The 21,870-nt window shown below is 25.5% G+C and overlaps 2 protein-coding genes and 1 pseudogene across 4 annotated transcripts; 2 read left to right on the top strand and 1 right to left on the bottom strand.

The window, feature by feature from the left end:
* LOC140674169 (acyl-CoA Delta-9 desaturase-like) overlaps nt 1-21,870 on the bottom strand; it is a 28,011-nt pseudogene that overhangs the window by 5,726 nt on the left and 415 nt on the right.
* LOC140673883 (fatty acyl-CoA reductase 1-like) lies at nt 611-7,325 on the top strand. Of its 3 annotated transcripts, none has more exons than XM_072907120.1 (9): nt 611-974; nt 1,274-1,522; nt 1,862-2,007; nt 2,180-2,289; nt 3,841-4,033; nt 4,514-4,759; nt 6,047-6,223; nt 6,314-6,394; nt 7,206-7,325. In XM_072907120.1, exons 1-9 carry the CDS (start codon nt 777-779, stop codon nt 7,285-7,287), a joined length of 1,482 nt encoding a protein of 493 aa, XP_072763221.1. In that variant the 5' UTR covers nt 611-776; the 3' UTR covers nt 7,288-7,325. The 3 variants fall into 3 exon arrangements, with proteins under 3 accessions (XP_072763221.1, XP_072763220.1, XP_072763222.1); XM_072907119.1 differs by having other exon boundaries at nt 4,511-4,759; nt 7,206-7,324; XM_072907121.1 differs by lacking the exon at nt 7,206-7,325 and adding an exon at nt 6,699-6,732 and having other exon boundaries at nt 612-974; nt 4,511-4,759.
* Nucleotides 11,922-21,502, top strand: LOC140674168 (fatty acyl-CoA reductase 1-like). The gene is made up of 10 exons (XM_072907548.1): nt 11,922-11,933; nt 14,676-14,999; nt 15,299-15,547; nt 15,887-16,032; nt 16,205-16,314; nt 17,858-18,050; nt 18,531-18,776; nt 20,108-20,284; nt 20,370-20,450; nt 21,259-21,502. Exons 1-10 carry the CDS (start codon nt 11,922-11,924, stop codon nt 21,338-21,340), a joined length of 1,620 nt encoding a protein of 539 aa, XP_072763649.1. The 3' UTR covers nt 21,341-21,502.

Genomic DNA, 21,870 nt, shown 5'->3' with positions numbered 1-21,870 from the left:
TTTATACAACATACAACTAGAAGATGACAGAAGATTAACATTATTTAAGCATCAGATTATAATATTTTTATTTAAGTTTTATATTTAATTACTCAATGACATACCATTGATTAATTATGAAGAAACATGGTAATATGTTATTCTAAAAATATGACCCATTTCCGTTACATATACATTATACATATGTATGTACTTCGTGTGCATGTTGTAAATTACATAAGTATCTTAAATATTACAATGTCTAGGTATCTATTTACCATTTTCATTATTATTTTTACTTTTCAGTTATATATGCATAAATATTTTATTCAACTTAATTTGTGAATTAATATATTTATTATTATTTATAATAAAGTTGTTTAAATACAATTGATTATATCCAATTCTTCGTAGAATTACATATTGCACATATTGAATAAACTGCAAAATAACTTTATATCCATTAGTTATTGATCTACTAACAATCGTCTAGGCATATATTACCGCATTACATAAATTTGCTCTTTCAACCTTTGCTTAAAATTTCCGTTTCATTAATATGTATAGTGGTTACGTCTGTTTAACAAACAGTTACATTTTAATTAAACAGCATGCGTTATTGATGGCCGATCTCATTCACAGTTTATTATATTCCAATCGAATTGCTATTAGTTAATATCGGTATCGACAGAAAGAGACGATAATATTTCGATTGCACTTGTACATATTTTTGGCTATTGTTTGATTATTGTCGTCATATTGTTGTTATTATTTTAATAACGGTGGACAAAATTACAATGGACTCAGCTGACTCGATTCCAAAGTTTTATGCTGGACAAAGTATATTTTTGACAGGCGCGACAGGATTTCTGGGTAGAGTATATATGGAGAAGATACTGCGATCTTGTCCAGATGTTCGCGAAGTGTTTATATTAATGCGTTCGAAAAAAGGAATAGGCATTAACGAAAGGCTCGAAAAATTATTAAACTTACCGGTAAGTTAATTACATAAATATTTTCTTCTTTACAATATCATATATTTCTTAAACTGCTATTACATGTAAATGGGAAAGTTTTCGTAAAAACTTGTATTATACATTCATATAGATTTTTAATATTTTTTTATTTTTATAAAAAACTAATTATAAAATTTGATAAAAGTGTATGGGATAAAACATGTAAAAACAAAATATTATAAATAATCAGAATATTCAACTTTTTTTGCAAATTATCTTTAAAAATCGTGCCAATTATTACAATAAATACGTTACATAATTAATATATTTTTTTTTAGTTATACGATAAACTGCGAGAAGAACAACCTTTCAATTTTACAAAATTAATTCCGATTCCTGGTGATGCTAGCAAAGAGAATTTAGGTTTGTCAGCTACTGACTGGCAAATGCTAGCTGAGAGAGTGACTATAATAATCCATGCATCGGCGAGTGTGAAATTTAACGACAGTTTAAAGTACGCCATCTTTACTAATACTAGATCAACGAGAGATATTTGTATTCTAGCCCAAAATATGAAGAATTTAATAGTAAGTATAAACCGATATTGCATTTACATATATTTGTAAATAAATTACTATGTTCCATATTGCGTGTGGTATTTTATATTGTGCATTTTTTAGAAATTTATAATCTTTTATCTTGTGCACTCCAAATATTCTTTGTTTTATTAAACAATGTTTTAGATAAAATTGTTTAGTTCGAAAAGAGAAAAAGATAGGAGTATCAGTTTGAGACTTTGTTGTATCAAGGTCAATTTAGATTTTTTAATAGTTTTAATTTTAATTTCATAAATATATGTCTATTTTTCTTTGTAACTTTTTATTTATTTAAAAAAGTGACTTTAGGACTAATTGTATTTATTTAAGGCACTAGTGTATGTCAGTACAGCATACACGCATTTAAATCATTCTGTCATTGAAGAAAAAATTTACCCAGCCGTAGCCGATTGGCGGAAAATGATCGAAGTGGCCGAAAAGATGGATGAACATGTCATAAATGTCTGTACAGCTAAGTAAGCATAACAAAATCATGTTAAACATATTATATATGTTTGTAAATTTCAAGTATATATAGGATGCGCACAATTAAAGACAAATATAATACCAGTTTTTCTTTCATTTATGGAGTAATGTTATAATTGTCAGGCTGTATTAATTTTTTATATAATTTTGAAATATGTACAGATGTTTGGATTTCTTGCCTAATACATACGTATTCTCGAAGAATTTAGCTGAGGCTGTAATAGCGGAATATTCTTCATCGTTGCCTTGTGCAATTATAAGACCTTCTGTAGGTATGTTACTCTCTTTTCTTTCTTGAAATGTTAGATATAAGTTCTTATTTATCTCTTATGAAATGAATCTTACCAAGGAATCTCGCGAACTTGAAAATTCTGATTTTGTTAAAACTTTCCTTACAGCACGAAATATTGTTAAAATATTGCATAAATATTTTAATATTTTACATATTACAAATATTGCAGCAATATTGTGCTAATATTATAAATTTAATATTTTATTTCAGATATTGCTGCTATATTTAAATGCAATCACATATCTTTCGCTAGTTTGATCGCTTACTGTTATGTGACGCACTATGCCTTACCTATTCCGTATTCAAGTTTTTTCAAGAGAATATCTAAAGCCTACAAACACATCGAGTAAAATATATTTCTCTATCAGCTTCATTTCTATTTAATACAATCCTACCGCATAGAATTCGGATATTAAACTAATGGTTACAAAATCGGACAAATAAATATTATGCATACAAAAAATATTTTGCAATACTTTGCAAATATCATATTCACATTATAAAAATACACATGCAATAAGATTTGAAATATATCAACATTATTAAAGAAATACTGCATAATATAGATTTTTGGCAGCATATCTATATTGTGACAAGCTTTTAGAAATATTGCATGCAATATCCCAATTTTGCAAAATAATATTCCATCAATATATCGTGCTGTAGGGGTTTGCATACATGTAGGGGGATAAATAGATGAATTTAGTAATTTTCATTTTTGTTGCACAAAAACGATTCTATAAGGTGAAATTATCTTTCATATGCAGAAGGCTTTTTGTTCTTCTTGATATATGTATACATATATATATGTATACATATATATATATTTCGAAAATTATTTAAAATATCAAAAAATGCTTTACACAAAAGCTCCATGATAAAGATATTTCTATTAAACTATATTAATAAAAAAATTTTGACAAATATTTAAATTAAAACATAAAATTTTTAAGAATAGCTTTTTGAATGCAAATATAAATTTAAAAAAATTTTTTTTGAAAATTTTATTAATGTGGTTAAATAGAGATATTTTTATCATTAAAAAAAAACTTTTTTACAAAACATTTTTCGATATCTCGAATAATTTTCAAGATATATCGAAAAAGTAAAAAAACCTGTATATGGATGATCGTACCCCTCATTGTTAGAAATGTTTTTGAACAGCAACTAAAAATTTCTAAAATTTATCTATTTACTCCTGCCTTACTACTATTTTTTCTTTTTTATAAAATTTAAAAAAAAATTAAATATTATATTTATATTAAAAGATATTCTTATATATTCTTACTCATAGTACATAATTGTTTTAACATATTGTATAGTGGACGTACTGTCGTCACATATAAATAAATAAATAAATTAGCTTAACAATTTTTAAAACTAAAAACTAAATTAAAACAAATTGAACAAATATTTATAAGTTTTGTATTTTTTTTCCCATTTTGTATTAAGAACAAATAAAAAATATCACTAAAAAAAACAAATAAATAATCTACCAATAATTATCTAATAAATATGATTCATATTTTAGTGCAAAATACTTATGATGATCCAGTTCCAGGGTGGATAGATAACTATAATGGTATAATAGGGATATTAGTTGGTACTGGAAAAGGAGTATTACGAGTATTGCAGACTAATGAACATATTTGTTTAAATGTAATCCCAGTAGATTTTGTCATAAAATGTATAATAGTCACAACTTGGCAGCTTGGATTGTCAATGTATGAATATTAAATATTAATACGTATTTAAATATGCATGTTCAATGGCATTAAGTTAAAACATATACGAAAAAAAGCTTTCTTTTTTTATTTAAAACTCAACATTTTTGCGGAACCATACACATTGTATTCAATTTTTTGTTAATCTTACGTGCTATTGAAAAATTTAGAGTTAGCAGAAAAATTTTCAAATATGAATTTAAATACAACTTATCGTATACATATAACTAAATTGACAATATTTAATAATTTTTTAATAATAATATACATAATCAACGTCAGTTTTGTTTACATTCTCGATATTTGATTTATAAAAACTTGTTAATTTTTAATGTTTAATACTTTATAATATACTTTGTAACTCGCATAAAATTTTAAATTTTACAGTTACTGTAACTTTTTGTTACTTGAATCTTAATGCAATTTTTATGAAAGTTTATATAAGTAACAATTCCATTAATTTGTAATTTTATTTAGTAGCTGTACGCCAGGTTCTGCACCTTTGGTCATACATTGTACTTCTGATCAGAGACACTGCTTGATAGAAAAAACTAGAAAAATAGGTTATCAAATCGTAAAGGAGATACCTTTCGAAAACACAATTTGGACGCCTAATATAATATTAACCGATAATGCTACTCTATATTATATATTGACAATATTGTTGCATATCTTGCCAGCTATGTTGATAGATCTAATTTTAATACTTACGAAACATCAACCTATGTAAGTACCAACTAACTAATTATGTTATTGTCTTAGAATATACAGATCATTAATATTCCATTAGATACCACTATTTAATTAAATCGGGAAATATTCTCTTAAGGATGTTTAGTACCTATTTTTAAAAATATAAGAATTTAATAAAATTTGCACAGATTGTTTTAACACATGTTCAAAGACTTATAAAAGAACCTAAAGTTGATTCACTGAAGCAATCAAAACTTATAAGGATTTTAATTTGCAATGAATTTACCCGTCGATATTATTATGAATATAATTATTTTGTCGATCTAATTATAAGTAAAAGTATTAATATAATTTAAAATATAATTATTTATATAAATAAGTATAAATATTATTATTTCTGCCCTTTTTAACCCTTAAATTGATACGATTACAGATTTTTTATCTTATAAGAAACCTGTGATTGTGTTGGTTTAAGAGCTAAAATAGATAGAAATAATAATAGGAATTTATTCAAAATTTGCAAAAGTAAAGTTTAAATATAGAAGAAATATAGAAGAAATATTTGATCACATATTTTTGGTCAAGTACTGACTAGTTCAAAAGATATTGAACATAATTTTCTCAATTTCGTCCTATTATCCGAAATGACATATTATTTATTGTAAAAACGTGACAACATAGTATTCAGCTGAGCCTTCTTTTGACATTTTAAATAACCTATCTTTTCATCTGAAGAAGCTTTCTCGGAGAAATGACAAATTATTAAATTTATCAAAGAAATAGTTAAAAATCTTCTATATTTTGTCATTATTCACTATTATAATTTTTATTCTGACATCTTAAATTACTCTGTACAAGTAAATTCTTTTATTTTTACAATTCAAATTTTGTGCTGTAATGTTGAAATCGAAGTACCGTCAATGATAAAAGTTTCTCATTATAATTTAAGAAACACGAAAATTCTCCGAAAAAAAGCAACAGAAGTTGGAAAATACATTTCTACACTCTAGCTATGAATAAATAATAAGATTTTATGCAATCTCTATAATCATCATATATTAAGATATATGAAAAAAGTATATATTCGTCAATTTCGGCGACTTTTTACTCCGATTGTAGGTGTCTTAGAATATACAGATCATTAATATTCCATTAGATTCTAAGACTAAACATCCTTAATGCTCTATCACATCTTTATAAAATTATATATCTCTTTTTAAAGATGTAATCTTAATCTTTTTATATTTCCGGATTCAATAGAGTATAGCTGATATTATTACTAATAAATCCATTTGTGTAAATGTATAATATGTAACATAGGCTTATAAGACTGCAAAGAAAAATATACGTAGCCAACAACGCTGTAAAGCATTTTATATGTAATGAATGGCAATTTAAAATTATAAATTGGCTGAAATTGCATAATTCAATTCCACTTAAGGACAGGGAAACATTTTCATACGATATGAATGTTTTTGATATTGCAAAGTATTACAGGTAAAGATTTTTTTATTAATTTGACCTTCTAAATAATGTTTACATCGAATATGATGTTAAGCCATTAGATGTTTATTTTATGTAATGAAGAAATGGTGTGATTGGAACTAAATTATATCTCCTCAACGAGAACATGAATCGTATAGATGAACTCAGAGCGCGTCATAAAAGGTGAGTATAAAATATATTATAAACAGGATATATTATTATTATTTTTATGAGATGTGTAAAGTTTTAAATTGGCTATTAGCAATAATAATAAGAGAGATTTAAAGATTAATTATTATCTTATCATATTAGGTAAAAAAATTTGGTTTCTATAAAAATAAAAAATTAACTTTAAAGCTTCCGAGTTAGTCGCCGAGAAACTCCGAGTTGACGGTGACGACAACCATAACTACGATAGGAATAAAAATCAAATCATTATTGCTCTCTCTTTTTATCTCGCATTGTCTGTTTCTTTTTTTTCTATTAGGCGTGAAAGTGACGTTTGAAGTGACGTCTTGACAACCAAATTATTCTTGCGTACCATTTTTAAATAAAAAGGTATTTCAATGGATCAACACTACAGATCGATTTAGCACACTTGTAAAATTGTCTGAAAACTAAACTTAGCAAGGAATATACCATGTGGAAGGAACATTCTCCACTTCTTTAGATAGCTGTCAAACCGTGTGTTTTCCCAGATAAATAAATTTATTTTGATACTGATTTTACGGTTATTTATTAACTGTCAAGGGAAAAGCTTAGTTTTCGGACAATTTTACAAGTATGAGCGAAAGGCAAACTAAGTAATGAGTTGGAGCAATCTGTAGTCTTGTTTCATCTTTTTAAAATATTTTTTCCAATATGGCCGCGGTGACTATTCGGGAGCCTTAAAAGAATTTTTAATTTGTTTTTGTAAAACAATTTGTTGTTGGATAAACATGATAGAAATAATCAATAATCATATTTGTAACGTGTTTATTCTAAAATATTTCAGAATGGATCTGTTTGTTGTGACATTGAAAACTATCATCGTTACTGCAGCGCTGTGGCTGATGTATAAGTGGATCTATGTATAATATTTTCAGATTATATATGTCATATTATATATACAATTATATATTATATTATAATTATAATGTTAACAGTATATAATAATTGATGTCATATAAAGAGTTACGGAGAGAAAAATAATAATGTAATAAACAAAAAATAAATAAATAGAGCAAATGAATAAAATTGATACGTATTTGATGTAAGAAAAAAAATTTGTAATCTGTATTTTTAAGCGTACAATAATAACGGCAATATATATATATATATATATATATATATATATATATATATATATATATATGTATATACATATCTCGCATTATTGACCTCGCATTATTAATCCCCCTCCTTGTTCTCCATTATAATTATATTACTGTTGCATTCGTTTACGAAAAAAGTCACTTATCTTACACGATATACGCAGATAAATATATGAATGAAGGAACTTGCTTCTTTGAACTTTAGACATATCATCATCATCTGATAGCTTCTACGTCATTTTCTGTATACACAATTTGTTGTGCTCATTCGTGTTGTCATCTCTTATCGAAGACAAAGTACTGTGACTCTTGTTTCAAATATTCAATTAAGTCATTCGTAAGATTCGATGAAAGCCTCTGTGTGCGTGTGTGTGTGTGTGTGTGTGTGTGTGTATGAGGAAATTTCCAACAACGCGAGGTCAATAATGAGAGATATGTATATATATGTATATATATATATATTTATGTATGTATCTATATACAATTATTCTCCACAAAACTTCTAGAACTCTCCAAACATTAAAAATACGATGTCGATACATAAGTTAAAAGTTTCACGTTTCTAATAATGTCTAATAATGATATGCGGATAAACTAGTTGACCTATTGCCGTTATTTATGTACGCATAAATTACATATGCATGCATGAAGGAAATTTTCGCTTCGTCAAAAAGTCACGGCGTATTCCGAGAATAATATATTATATACGTCTTCATAATTAGTCAATTTTAATATACAATTAAATGTAATATTATTAATTAAAATAAAAATAAATAATTTGTATGCTTTAGCAAAGCTGGAATATTTATTATTATTTATAAGTTATTGACAGTTGTATAGAAAAAAAAATTATATTTAGATATTGTATTTTTATAATAAAAAAGCTTTTCTACAATTATACAAATTTTAAGATATTTTTTTGTATGCCTTATAATACATTCAAGTTTTTAGTTGTGATACTGCGTATAATTAATTTCATCTTTGAATATTTTTTGAATGTTTATAATTAAAGAAATTCTATGTTATTACGTCAGCTATTATAAACAACGCTTAGCATGCAAATTTTATGTCGAATATTTAATTAAATGCCCTTTCTATAAAACCAAAATTTTTAAAGTACAGTCGCACCTCTTATCCTACGACATTTTCGGTCCGGAATCTTTCCCTTAAACGTCTGATCCTACGACAAAAATTTGAGAGTGGGGGTATAATTCCCCTTTCGCGGTCGTAGCATAAGAGGATTTTTTGTCGTAGGATAAGAGGTTTCGTAGCATAAGAGGTTCGTAAGATAATAAGTCCGACTGTAATAGATAACACACGTATCGAAATTGTTAAAAATGTGATTCTCTTAATTCTGCTAATTTTAACCGTAGAGCCATATTTAATTATACTGATAAAAGTCTCGGAATTCTGAATACAACTCTTTAAAATTTTACGAGGAAAAAAACTGAAATTTTATTTGAACTATTAGGTAAACTAATTAAATTATTTACTAAATTCATATAACATACAACAATAAAATATGACAGTTGTACGTGCATGGTTAACATTTATAACATTTAAGCATCAGATTATAATTTTTATTGTAATTCTAGATTTAATTACTTAATTGCATACCATAATTAATTAATTATGAAGAGATATCGTAATATAGTATACTAAGAATATGACTTCTAATGCATCAAAATTTCCGTCACACATACATATGTATGTAATTCGTGCGTACAATAATACCGGTAATAGGTCGACTAGTTCATCCGCGAATCATTATTAGAAAGGAAAAACTTACTAATTCTTAGCCTTTACATAATCGATTGCTTTAGACAAAGTTTTGTTTGATATTTTACAGATATTTGTGATTTTATTATGTTTATATTTTAATCTGCGTAAATCTTTATGATATCTCTATATTTAAATTATCTATATGACATATATGTATAGTATATCCGATTAATTATACGAATAATTCCGAAAGTTATTTAAAAGTTCTGATATAGCAAAAGGAAGAATAAGGATAAGTGCCTAAATCGATCCCAGTTACTTTTGTAATATTTCTCTTATAAAAATTGATAGTATTATACTAGTAACATTAATAAATGTATAAATTATATTATGTGTATAAAATATATATACATTATTTAGCATCCACTGTAATGACAATGTAATGACGTCGTGGATATTTTTTTATTATAGATGGCAAAATCGCAGAAACTTACGTTGCAATTTATAATAAAAATGCTAAACATTAAAATATTAATATAAGATCAACACAACAAATTATAGCACAGAATATGGTATTGTATTATCTGTATCAAGGTTTAATGACTTATGACGAAAAAATAAAGTTTAATAAATGAAGTAGAGTTGCATACAAAGAATTTCCCTTTTTAAGCCTTATAACTTTTGCCTAAAGTATTTTTTTTTTAAATAAACTTTTTATGAGATATTCGACCATTTCTAAAGTTTGTGTAAAATATTGAATGGCTACACGTGATAAATTTAATATTTTTATTATTATATCGAAAAGACGATTATTTCAACAATATTGTTGTGAAAGAAATATTTTATAAGTAAGTAAGAAAAAGGCATTAGGAGCGAGGAGATGTGAATCAAAATTATAAGTTTTTTATATAGGTGATGTGTTGTAGGTATATTGACATTAAGTACATTAGTAACATTCTATAAAATGACGGAAATTATAATAAAAATCTGAACGTTTCGATTCATGTTTTGAATTCTCTTCAGCATATTATATAAAATAAATAAATGAATTATAAATAGATAAAAACGAAATTACTGAGAAAACATCGCATAATAAAAGCGTAAGCAATGTGTGAACTAAAAATCGTAATCGTATTCGCATGATTAAATGGATCAATGCCTTAAAACCGCTGTACATATTTGTCGCATGTTAGTTGTATAAATTAAATATATATAAAACGATCCAATTTGTTCGGCTCTTTTATTGTACGGCTTGCATAATAATCCTGCGAGGCAATTCTCCGAGGTTTCCAGACCGAGGGAGGTATGCAGTTAGATTGAGGGGTTAAGTCTGTATTAATAAAATGAGTATAATAAATACCTGTTTGTAATAAAGTTATTTACCGCTAGTTTGTGTATAATGGTGGTGACTCAGAAAATACTTACAGGATATGCATTCCGTTTGTGTGTTGTTGAATATATGGTATATATATCGTGCAACTGATGTATAACGTGTGGTTATGCCGATGGTACAGATGGTAATGAGCTCAAGGGCGAAAAATACATTTAAGATGGAAAGAGTTAGATAGGTGACATTAGATCTTAGGCAGTTTGTTTATTATATCATCGTAAATAGCTGGCAAACATTCTATATCTGTTTGTAGATTTATGCTATTTATTTGTCGTTTGATGTACAACATTTCAGATATCAGTCTTTTTGTGTAATAGGGCTCATTGTCTTTAGATTTCTAATAGAGGTTACCTCATCTAACATTAACAGATTATAACGCACAATGCGTTGAATTAAAATATGGAAAGGTTAAATAGTCGCAAAGGTATATCCGGTATGTCTGAATGCTAATTTAATTTAATTTTCTTATCTAAATAATTCTAACAATAAGCTATAGACTCATACATGTGTGTGCACATTTTACATATCTTTTCACTAAATATATAATCAAAATATATAAATCATATAAATTTATCATGAAAAAAAAGAATTAAAAGCCTAACAAAAAAAACATAAACAAACATACACGACATACATATTAATGTTAATATTTTCAATTTATTTTATTTATTTGGTTATGTTGATTAATTCTTTTACAAAAGAATTGTGATAAAAAGATAATAAGTTTATATTGAAAAATTACATCTTAACAAAAGTTAATATTTAACTGAAATTAATTTAATTAAAGAATGAAAAATTTAATGTTATAAAAAAAATTACAGTTAGTAAAACTTTATAATTCTGCAATCTTAATATTAAATTAACGATGTAAAAAATATTATTAATTTTAAATAATATATTTTTAATATGTCATTTTTATATTTATATACAATTATTTATATTTATATGCAATTTTTTTTTATAAAGTAGAAAAACTTTTTCACAGATTGTTGAAATATTGCACAGCATAATAATTAATAGTGACTTTAATTTTTATGTAAATTTGAAAATTTGGTTTGATTTTAAAGAAGAGATATAGGGGGGGTGCTAATTTTCAAATGGCAACAATTTTTCGCCCAAAGTAGGATTTTTAAAAAATATGCAAAAATAAAAAAACAGCGTCACTTTGAAAATAAGTATTAATTTTTCGGCTATTTTTTTCGTCTTTAAAGGGCTGTAGAATTTCAAAAATCCAAACTCATATATTCTAAAAATCTTTTTGAATTTTTTGTTTCAGATAAGCAAAATGGCCCTAATGGTGCGCACCGTGCAACTACTTTTTTTCTTATGGGTTGAGAAGAACTGCTACATGCAGCTTAATTCTTGGAATTTTTCAATAAAAAAAATTTTTATAGATACTTAAAAAGTTGCTTAACAAACAAAAAAAACTTTTATTTTAATTGATCTTATGCGTTTCTCATATAAAAAATTTGCAAAGAAAAGCCTAAAAATCAGGCCTCTAGACCGAATTTTCCCCGTAAGCGAGCTCGTACATCTGATGACAATTGATGACTACTGCACCTGCTATAATATCTCACGATCATTTCTTATTTGAGCGCAATAATAAATAATTTTTTACAAGTAAACATTCTCTTTTAAATATACCCATGTAATATTATATTATTTTTAAAATCATTATTTAATTATTACGAATAAAAGTTTACTTTCTATCGATCAAATGCATTTTTCTTGAAAACAGTTAGTTTTAATGAAATAAAACTAGAATATCTTTTTCTTAGAGATGTGAAGAATCTAAAAACATAACTCAAAAATAAAAACCCCATCGGCTTTAAAGTTTTGTAAGTTAAAAGACTTACAGATGATCAGACTCTGGTTCTCCGAGATGATATTAAAAAATCTATCACAATATTTTAAAGATCTCCACTTAATAATAAAAAAGTTCTTATACATTATTAAGATCTACAAAGTAATATAAAAGTTAATTAAGAAAAATTATTCTCAAATTTAAATTTTAACGACAAATATCTCGGTAGAAATGCATCATAGAAACAAATTTTATAGAAACTTATGGGGTTATTTTTACCTGCTCTACATGCTCACGAGAGATTGTTCACCTTTGCCAAGATACCCTGCATATATATATATATATATATAAGATATTGGGCAATTAATTATATAAAGGATAAGGATTAAATAAATTTTTCCTTTCTAATAATGATTTGCGGATGAACCAGTCGATTATTCTATTACTGCTGCAATTATATTACGCAGAAATTATGCATGTATGACGGGAATTTTTGATGCATCATACGTCACGGCATATTTTGGGAATATATTACCTTGTCTCTTTATAATTAGTCAATTATATAATTCAGTAATTTAATGTATTATTACAATAAAAATTGTAATCAACTGATGCTAAAATGTTATAAATGCTAATCATTTTATCAATATACACACACACATAAACACACACTATTAAATTTTTGAGATATTAAAATATCATATACGTTTTGAGGTATTATATAATTCACAATTAGTTCTTTTATAACGGTATTATGTTATATCGAATTCATGATTCTTTTCTTTTACTCAATGTGCCATGCGATACTATAAAATCTATAAATTTTAAAAAATAAACCAAATAAGAAAAAAATATATTGAACTACACAGTAATTTTGTTTCTAAAGGAATCACTGTTCCCATGACTCCAACGGAAATTGACTGTCAGATTTCTCTTGGTTTGTTTCTTAAAATTTATGAATTTATAATGTGTGTGTTTTTATTGACTAAATTAAAATACTCTAATTTATATTCATAAAAAAATTAAATAATTTGCATCCTTTAGCAAATCTTGTCTTGAATATTTCTTATATATTAAGTTATTGACAGATATTTAAAGGAAAACAAATGTGATTTACATAATATTAATATAAACTTTCTTCCTATAATAATAATAAATATATTTTATTATTATAATAAGAAAACTTTTCTACAATTATACAAAATTATTAAGATATTTTTTTTGTGTGCTTTAGCAATACCTTCTACAATCAAATTTTCAGTTTTGACTACTGCATATTTAATTTCATCTTTGAATATTTTCTAAATGTTAGTATGTAATTAAAGAAATTGTATATTATTACGTCAGCTATTACAATACAACGCTTAGAATGTAATTTTATCTCAAATATTTAAATGCCCTCTTCAAGCCCAGAATTTTTCAAATAATAGATTAAAGACGCATCAAAATTTCAAAATTGTTTAAAAATATAATTTTTCTAAATATGCATTAATTTTGACCGTTGAACGTATTTGATACAGTGATAAATGTCTCGGAAGTCTGAATACAAACCATTAAATTATTTATCAAATTTATACAACATACAACTAGAAGATGACAGAAGATTAACATTATTTAAGCATCAGATTATAATATTTTTATTATAGTTAAAAATTTAATTACTCAATGACATACCATTGATTAATTATGAAGAAACATGATAATATGTTATTCTAAAAATATGACTCATTTCCGTTACATATACATTATATATATGTATGTAATAATTCGTGTGCATCTTGTAAATTACATAAGTATTTTAAATATTACAATGTTTGGGTATCTATTTACCATTTTCATTATTATTTTTACTTTTCAGTTATATATGCATAAGTATTTTATTCAACTTAATTTGTGAATATATTTATTATTATTTATAATAAAGTTGTTTAAATACAATTGATTATATCCAATTCTTCATAGAATTACATATTGCACATATTGAATAAACTGCAAAATAACTTTATATCTATTAGTTATTGATCTACTAACAATCGTCTAGGCATATAATAATCGTTTAGGCTACTGCATTACATAAATTTGCTCTTCTAACTTTTGCCTGTAGAATTTCTGTTTTATTAATATGTATAGTGGTTACGTCTGCTTAGCAAACAATTAGATTTTAATTAAACAGCATGCGTTATTGATGGCCGATCTCATTCACAGTTTATTATTTTCCAATCAAACTCCTACTAGTTAATAACGGTATTGACAGAAGAAGACAATAATATTTTCGAGTGCACTTGTACATATTTTTGGCTATTGTTTGATTATTGTGGTCATATTGTTGTTATTATTTTAATAACGGTGGACAAAATTACAATGGACTCAGCTGACTCGATTCCAAAGTTTTATGCTGGACAAAGTATATTTTTGACAGGCGCGACAGGATTTCTGGGTAGAGTATATATGGAGAAGATACTGCGATCTTGTTCAGATGTTCGCGAAGTGTTTATATTAATGCGTTCGAAAAAAGGAATAGGCATTAACGAAAGGCTCGAAAAAATATTAAACTTACCGGTAAGTTAATTACATAAATATTTTCTTCTTTACAATATCATATATTTCTTAAACTGCTATAACATGTAAATGGGAAAGTTTTCGTAAAAACTTGTATTATACATTCATATAGATTTTTAATATTTTTTTATTTTTATAAAAAACTAATTATAAAGTTTGATAAAAGTGTATGGAATAAAACATGTAAAAACAAAATATTATAAATAATCAGAATATTCAACTTTTTTTGCAAATTATCTTTAAAAATTGTGCCAATTATTACAATAAATACGTTACATAATTAATATATTTTTTTTTAGTTATACGATAAACTGCGAGAAGAACAACCTTTCAATTTTACAAAATTAATTCCGATTTCTGGTGATGCTAGCAAGGAGAATTTAGGTTTGTCAGCTACTGACTGGCAAATGCTAGCTGAGAGAGTGACTATAATAATCCATGCATCGGCGAGTATGAAATTTAACGACAGTTTAAAGTACGCCATCTTTACTAATACTAGATCAACGAGAGATATTTGTATTCTAGCCCAAAATATGAAGAATTTAATAGTAAGTATAAACCGATATTGCATTTACATATATATGTAAATAAATTACTATGTTCCATATTGCGTGTGGTATTTTATATTGTGCATTTTTTAGAAATTTATAATCTTTTATCTTGTGCACTCCAAATATCTTTTGTTTTATCAAACAATGTTTTAGATAAAATTGTTTAGTTCGAAAAGAGAAAAAGATAGGAGTATCAGTTTGAGACTTTGTTGTATCAAGGTCAATTTAGATTTTTTAATAGTTTTAATTTTAATTTCATAAATATATGTCTATTTTTCTTTGTAACTTTTTATTTATTTAAAAAAGTGACTTTAGGACTAATTGTATTTATTTAAGGCACTAGTGTATGTCAGTACAGCATACACGCATTTAAATCATTCTGTCATTGAAGAAAAAATTTACCCAGCCGTAGCCGATTGGCGGAAAATGATCGAAGTGGCCGAAAAGATGGATGAACATGTCATAAATGTCTGTACAGCTAAGTAAGCATAACAAAATCATATTAAACATATTAAATATGTTTGTAAATTTTAAGTATATATAGGATGCGCACAATTAAAGACAAATATAATACCAGTTTTTCTTTTATTTATGGAGTAATGTTATAATTGTCAGGCTGTATTAATTTTTTATATAATTTTGAAATATGTACAGATGTTTGGATTTCTTGCCTAATACATACGTATTCTCGAAGAATTTAGCTGAGGCTGTAATAGCGGAATATTCTTCATCGTTGCCTTGTGCAATTATAAGACCTTCTATAGGTATGTTACTCTCTTTTCTTTCTTGAAATTTTAGATATAAGTTCTTATTTATCTCTTATGAAATGAAACTTACGAAAAAATCTCGCGAACCCGAAAATTCTGATTTTGTTAAAACTTTCTTTACAGCACGAAATATTGTTAAAATATTGCATAAATATTTTAATATTTTACATATTCCAAATATTGCAGCAATATTGTGCTAATATTATAAATTTAATATTTTATTTCAGATATTGCTGCTATATTTAAATGCAATCACATATGTTTCGCTAGTTTGATCGCTTACTGTTATGTGACGCACTATGCCTTACCTATTCCGTATTCAAGTTTTTTCAAGAGAATATCTAAAGCCTACAAACACATCGAGTAAAATATATTTCTCTATCAGCTTCATTTCTATTTAATACAATCCTACCGCAGAGAATTCGGATATTAAACTAATGGTTACAAAATCGGACAAATAAATATTATGCATACAAAAAATATTTTGCAATACTTTGCAAATATCATATTCACATTATAAAAATACACATGCAATAAGATTTGAAATATATCAACATTATTAAAGAAATACTGCATAATATAGATTTTTGGCAGCATATCTATATTGTGACAAGCTTTTAGAAATATTGCATACAATATCCCAATTTTGCAAAATAATATTCCATCAATATATCGTGCTGTAGGGGTTTGCATACATGTAGGGGGATAAATAGATGAATTTAGTAATTTTCATTTTTGTTGCACAAAAACGATTCTATAGGGTGAAACTATCTTTCATATGCAGAAGGCTTTTTGTTCTTCTTGATATATGTATACATATATATATGTATACATATATATATTTCAAAAATTACTTAAAATATCAAAAAATGCTTTACACAAAAGCTCCATATAAAGATATTTCTATTAAACTTTATTAATAAAAAAATTTTGACAAATATTTAAATTAAAACATAAAGTTTTTAAGAGTAGCTTTGTGAAAAAAAATATAAATTAAAAAACAATTTTTTCGAAAATTTTATTAATGTGGTTAAATAGAGATATTTTTATCATTAAAAAAACTTTTTTACAAAACATTTTTCAATATCTCGAATAGTTTTCAAGATATATCGAAAAAGTAAAAAAACCTGTATATGGATGATCGTACCCCTCATTGTTAGAAATGTTTTTGAACAGCAACTAAAAATTTCTAAAATTTATCTATTTATTCCTGCCTCACTACTATTTTTTCTTTTTTATAGAAATTTAAAAAAAATTAAATATTAAATTTATATTAAAAGATATTTTTTATATTCTTACTCATAGTACATAATTGTTTTAACATATTGTATTATGGACGTACTGTCATCACATATAAATAAATAAATAAATTAGCTTAACAATTTAAAACTAAAAACTAAATTAAAACAAATTGAACAAATATTTATAAGCTTTGTAGTCCTTTTCCCATTTTTTATTAAGAACAAATAAAAAATATCACTAAAATAAACAAATAAATAATCTACCAATAATTATCTAATAAATATGATTCATATTTTAGTGCAAAATACTTATGATGATCCAGTTCCAGGGTGGATAGATAATTTTAATGGTATAATAGGGATAATAGTTGGTACTGGAAAAGGAGTATTACGAGTATTGCAGACTAATGAACATATTTGTTTAAATGTAATCCCAGTAGATTTTGTCATAAAATGTATAATAGTCACAACTTGGCAGCTTGGATTGTCAATGTATGAATATTAAATATTAATACGTATTTAAATATGCATGTTCAATGGCATTAAGTTAAAACATATACGAAAAAAAGCTTTCTATTTTTATTTAAAACTCAACATTTTTGCGGAACCATACACATTGTATTTAATTTTTTGTTAATCTTACGTGCTATTTAAAAATTTAGAGTTAGCAGAAAAATTTTCAAATATGAATTTAAATACAACTTATCGTATACATATAACTAAATTGACAATATTTAATAATTTTTTAATAATAATATACATAATCAACGTCAATTTTGTTTACATTCTCGATATTTGATTTATAAAAACTTGTTAATTTTTAATGTTTAATACTATATAATATACTTTGTAACTCGCATAAAATTTTAAATTTTACAGTTACTGTAACTTTTTGTTACTTGAATCTTAATGCAATTTTTATGAAAGTTTATATAAGTAACAATTTCATTAATTTGTAATTTTATTTAGTAGCTGTACGCCAGGTTCTGCACCTTTGGTCATACATTGTACTTCTGATCAGAGACATTTCTTGATGGAAAAAACTAGAAAAATAGGTTACCAACTCGTAAAGGAGATACCTTTCGAAAACACTATTTGGACGCCTAATATAATATTTACCGATAATGGTACTCTATATTATATATTGACAATATTGTTGCATATCTTGCCAGCTATGTTGATAGATCTAATTATAATACTTACGAAACATCAACCTATGTAAGTACCAACTAACTAATTATGTTATTGTCTTAGAATATACAGATCATTAATATTCCATTAGATACCACTATTTAATTAAATCGGAAAATATTTTCTTAAGGATGTTTAGTACCTATTTTTAAAAATATAAGAATTTAATAAAATTTGCACAGATTGTTCTAACACATGTTCAAAGACTTATAAAAAAACCTAGAGTTGATTCACTGAAGCAATCAAAACTTATAAGGATTTTAATTTGCAATGAATTTACCCGTCGATATTATTATAAATATAATTATTTTGTCGATCTAATTGTAAGTAAAAGTATTAATATAATTTAAAATATAATTATTTATATAAATAAGTATAAATATAATTATTTCTGTCCTTTTTAACCCTTAAATTGATACGATTACAGATTTTTTATCTTATAAAAAACCAGTGATTGTGTTGCTTTAAGAGCTAAAATAGATAGAAATAATAATAGGAATTTATTCAAAATTTGCAAAAGTAAAGTTTAAATATAGAAGAGATATTTGATCACATATTTTTGGTCAAGTACTGACTAGTTCAAAAGATATTGAATATAATTTTCTCATTTTTGTCCTATTATCCGAAATGACATATTATTTATTGTAAAAACGTGACAATATAGTATTCAGCTGAGCCTTCTTTTGACATTTTAAATAACTTATCTTTTCATTTGAAGAAGTTTCTATATACAATCATGTAAGCGAGAAACGACTAGGCCTCATATGATAATTTGCAATTTGACCAATTTATGAAAAATTACCATGTTGCCACATTTCTTTTTTCTCGGAGAAATGACAAATTATTAAATTTATCAAAGAAATAGTTAATGATCTTCTATATTTTGTCATTATTCACTATTATAATTTTTATTCTGACATTTTAAATTACTCTGTACGAGTATATTCTTTTATTTTTACAATTCAAATTTTGTGCTGTAATGTTGAAATCAAAGTACCGTCAATGATAAAAGTTTCTAATTATAATTTAAGGAACACGAAAATTCTCCGAAAAAAAGCAACAGAAGTTGGAAAATACATTTCTACACTCTAGCTATGAATAAATAATAAGACTTTATGCAATCTTTATAATAATCATATATTAAGATATATGAGAAAAGTATATATTCGTCAATTTTGACTATTTTTGCTCCGATTGTAGGTGCTAAACATCCTTAATGTTCTATCACATTTTCATAAAATTATATATCTTTTTTTAAAGATGTATTCTTAATCTTTCTATATTTCTGGATTTAATAAAATATAACTGATATTATTACTAATAAATCCGTTTGTGTAAATGTATAATATGTAACATAGGCTAATAAGACTGCAAAGTAAAATATACGTAACCAACAACACTGTAAAGCATTTTATATGTAATGAATGGCAATTTAAAATTATAAATTGGCTGAAATTGCATAATTCAATTCCACTTAAGGACAGGGAAACATTTTCATACGATATGAATGTTTTTGATTTTGCAAAGTATTACAGGTAAATATTTTTATATTAATTTGAGCTTCTAAGTAATGTTTACATCGAATATGATGTTAAGCCATGTTTATTTTATGTAATGAAGAAATTGTGTGATTGGAATTAAATTATATCTCCTTAACGAGGACATGAATCGAATAGATGAACTCAGAGCGCGTCGTAAAAGGTGAGTATAAAATATATTATAAACAAGATATATTATTATTATTTTAATGAGATGTATAAAGTTTTAAATTGGCTATTAGCGATAATAATAAGAGAGATTTAAAGATTAATTATTATCTTATCATATTAGGTAAAAAAATTTAGTTTCTATAAAAATAAAAAATTAATTTTAAAGCTCCCGAGTAGTCGCCGAGAAACTTTGAGTTGACGGTGACAACAACCATAACTACGATAAGAATAAAAATCAAATTATTATTGCTCTCTCTTTTTATCTCGCATTGTCTGTTTCTTTTTTTTCTATTAGGCGTGAAAGTGACGTTTGAAGTGACGTTTTAACAGTCAAATTATTCTTGCGTGCCATTTTTAAATAAAAATGTATTTCAATGAATCAACACTATAGATCGATTTAGCAACTTGTAAAATTGTCCGAAAACTAAACTTAGCAAGGAATATACCACGTGAAGGAACATTCTCCACTTCTTTAGATAGCTGTCAAACCGTGTGTTTTCCCATATAAATAAATTTATTTTGATACTGATTTCATGGCTATTTATTAACTGTCAAGGGAAAAGCTTAGTTTTCGGACAATTTTACAAGTATGAGCGAAAGGCAAACTAAGTAATGAGTTGAAGCAATCTGTAGTCTTGTTTCATCTTTTTAAAATATTTTTTCCAATATGGCCGCGGTGACTATTCGGGAGCTTAAAAAGAATTTTTAATTTGTTTTTGTAAAACAATTTGTTGTTGGATAAACATGATAGAAATAATCAATAATCATATTTGTAACGTGTTTATTCTAAAATATTTCAGAATGGATCTGTTTGTTGTGACATTGAAAACTATCATCGTTACTGCAGCGCTGTGGCTGATGTATAAGTGGATCTATGTATAATATTTTCAGATTATATATGTCATATTATATATACAATTATATATTATATTATAATGTTAACAGTATATATTATTTGATGTCATATAAAGAGTTACGGAGATAAAAATAATAATGTAATAAGTAAGTAAGAAATAGGCAATAGGAGCGAGGAGATGTGAATCAAAATTATAAGTTTTTTATATATAGGTGATGTGTCGCAGGTATATTGACATTAAATACATTAGTAACATTCTATAAAATGATGGAAATTATAATAAAAATCTGAACGTTTCGATTCATGTTTTGAATCCTCTTCAGCATAATATATAAAACAAATAATTGAATTATAAATAGATAAAAACGAAATTACTGAGAAAACATCGCATAATAAAGGCGTAAGCAATGTGTGTACTAAAAATCGTGATCGTATTCGCATGATTAAATGGATCAATGTCTTAGAACCGCTGTACATATTTGTCGCATGTTAGTTGTATAAATTACATATATATAAAACGATCCAACTTGTTCGGCTCTTTTATTGTACGGCTTGC

This window comes from Anoplolepis gracilipes, chromosome 15 (assembly GCF_047496725.1).
Source record: "Anoplolepis gracilipes chromosome 15, ASM4749672v1, whole genome shotgun sequence".
Lineage (NCBI taxonomy): Eukaryota > Metazoa > Arthropoda > Insecta > Hymenoptera > Formicidae > Anoplolepis > Anoplolepis gracilipes.
Note: the sequence above shows the minus strand (reverse complement) of the source record. Positions and strands in the feature narration are given on the sequence as shown.

Excerpts from the sequence above, each read along its gene's own strand:
- LOC140674168 (XM_072907548.1), top strand. Across the intron at positions 15,000-15,298 it reads AAAAAATATTAAACTTACCG|TTATACGATAAACTGCGAGA; the intron begins GTAAGTTAATTA and ends ATTTTTTTTTAG. Across the intron at positions 16,315-17,857 it reads AATTATAAGACCTTCTATAG|TGCAAAATACTTATGATGAT; the intron begins GTATGTTACTCT and ends TTCATATTTTAG.
- LOC140673883 (XM_072907119.1), top strand. The coding sequence starts at position 777 with ATGGACTCAGCTGACTCGATTCCAAAGTTTTATGCTGGACAAAGTATA. Across the intron at positions 1,523-1,861 it reads AAAATATGAAGAATTTAATA|GCACTAGTGTATGTCAGTAC; the intron begins GTAAGTATAAAC and ends TATTTATTTAAG. Across the intron at positions 6,395-7,205 it reads CTCAGAGCGCGTCATAAAAG|AATGGATCTGTTTGTTGTGA; the intron begins GTGAGTATAAAA and ends AAAATATTTCAG.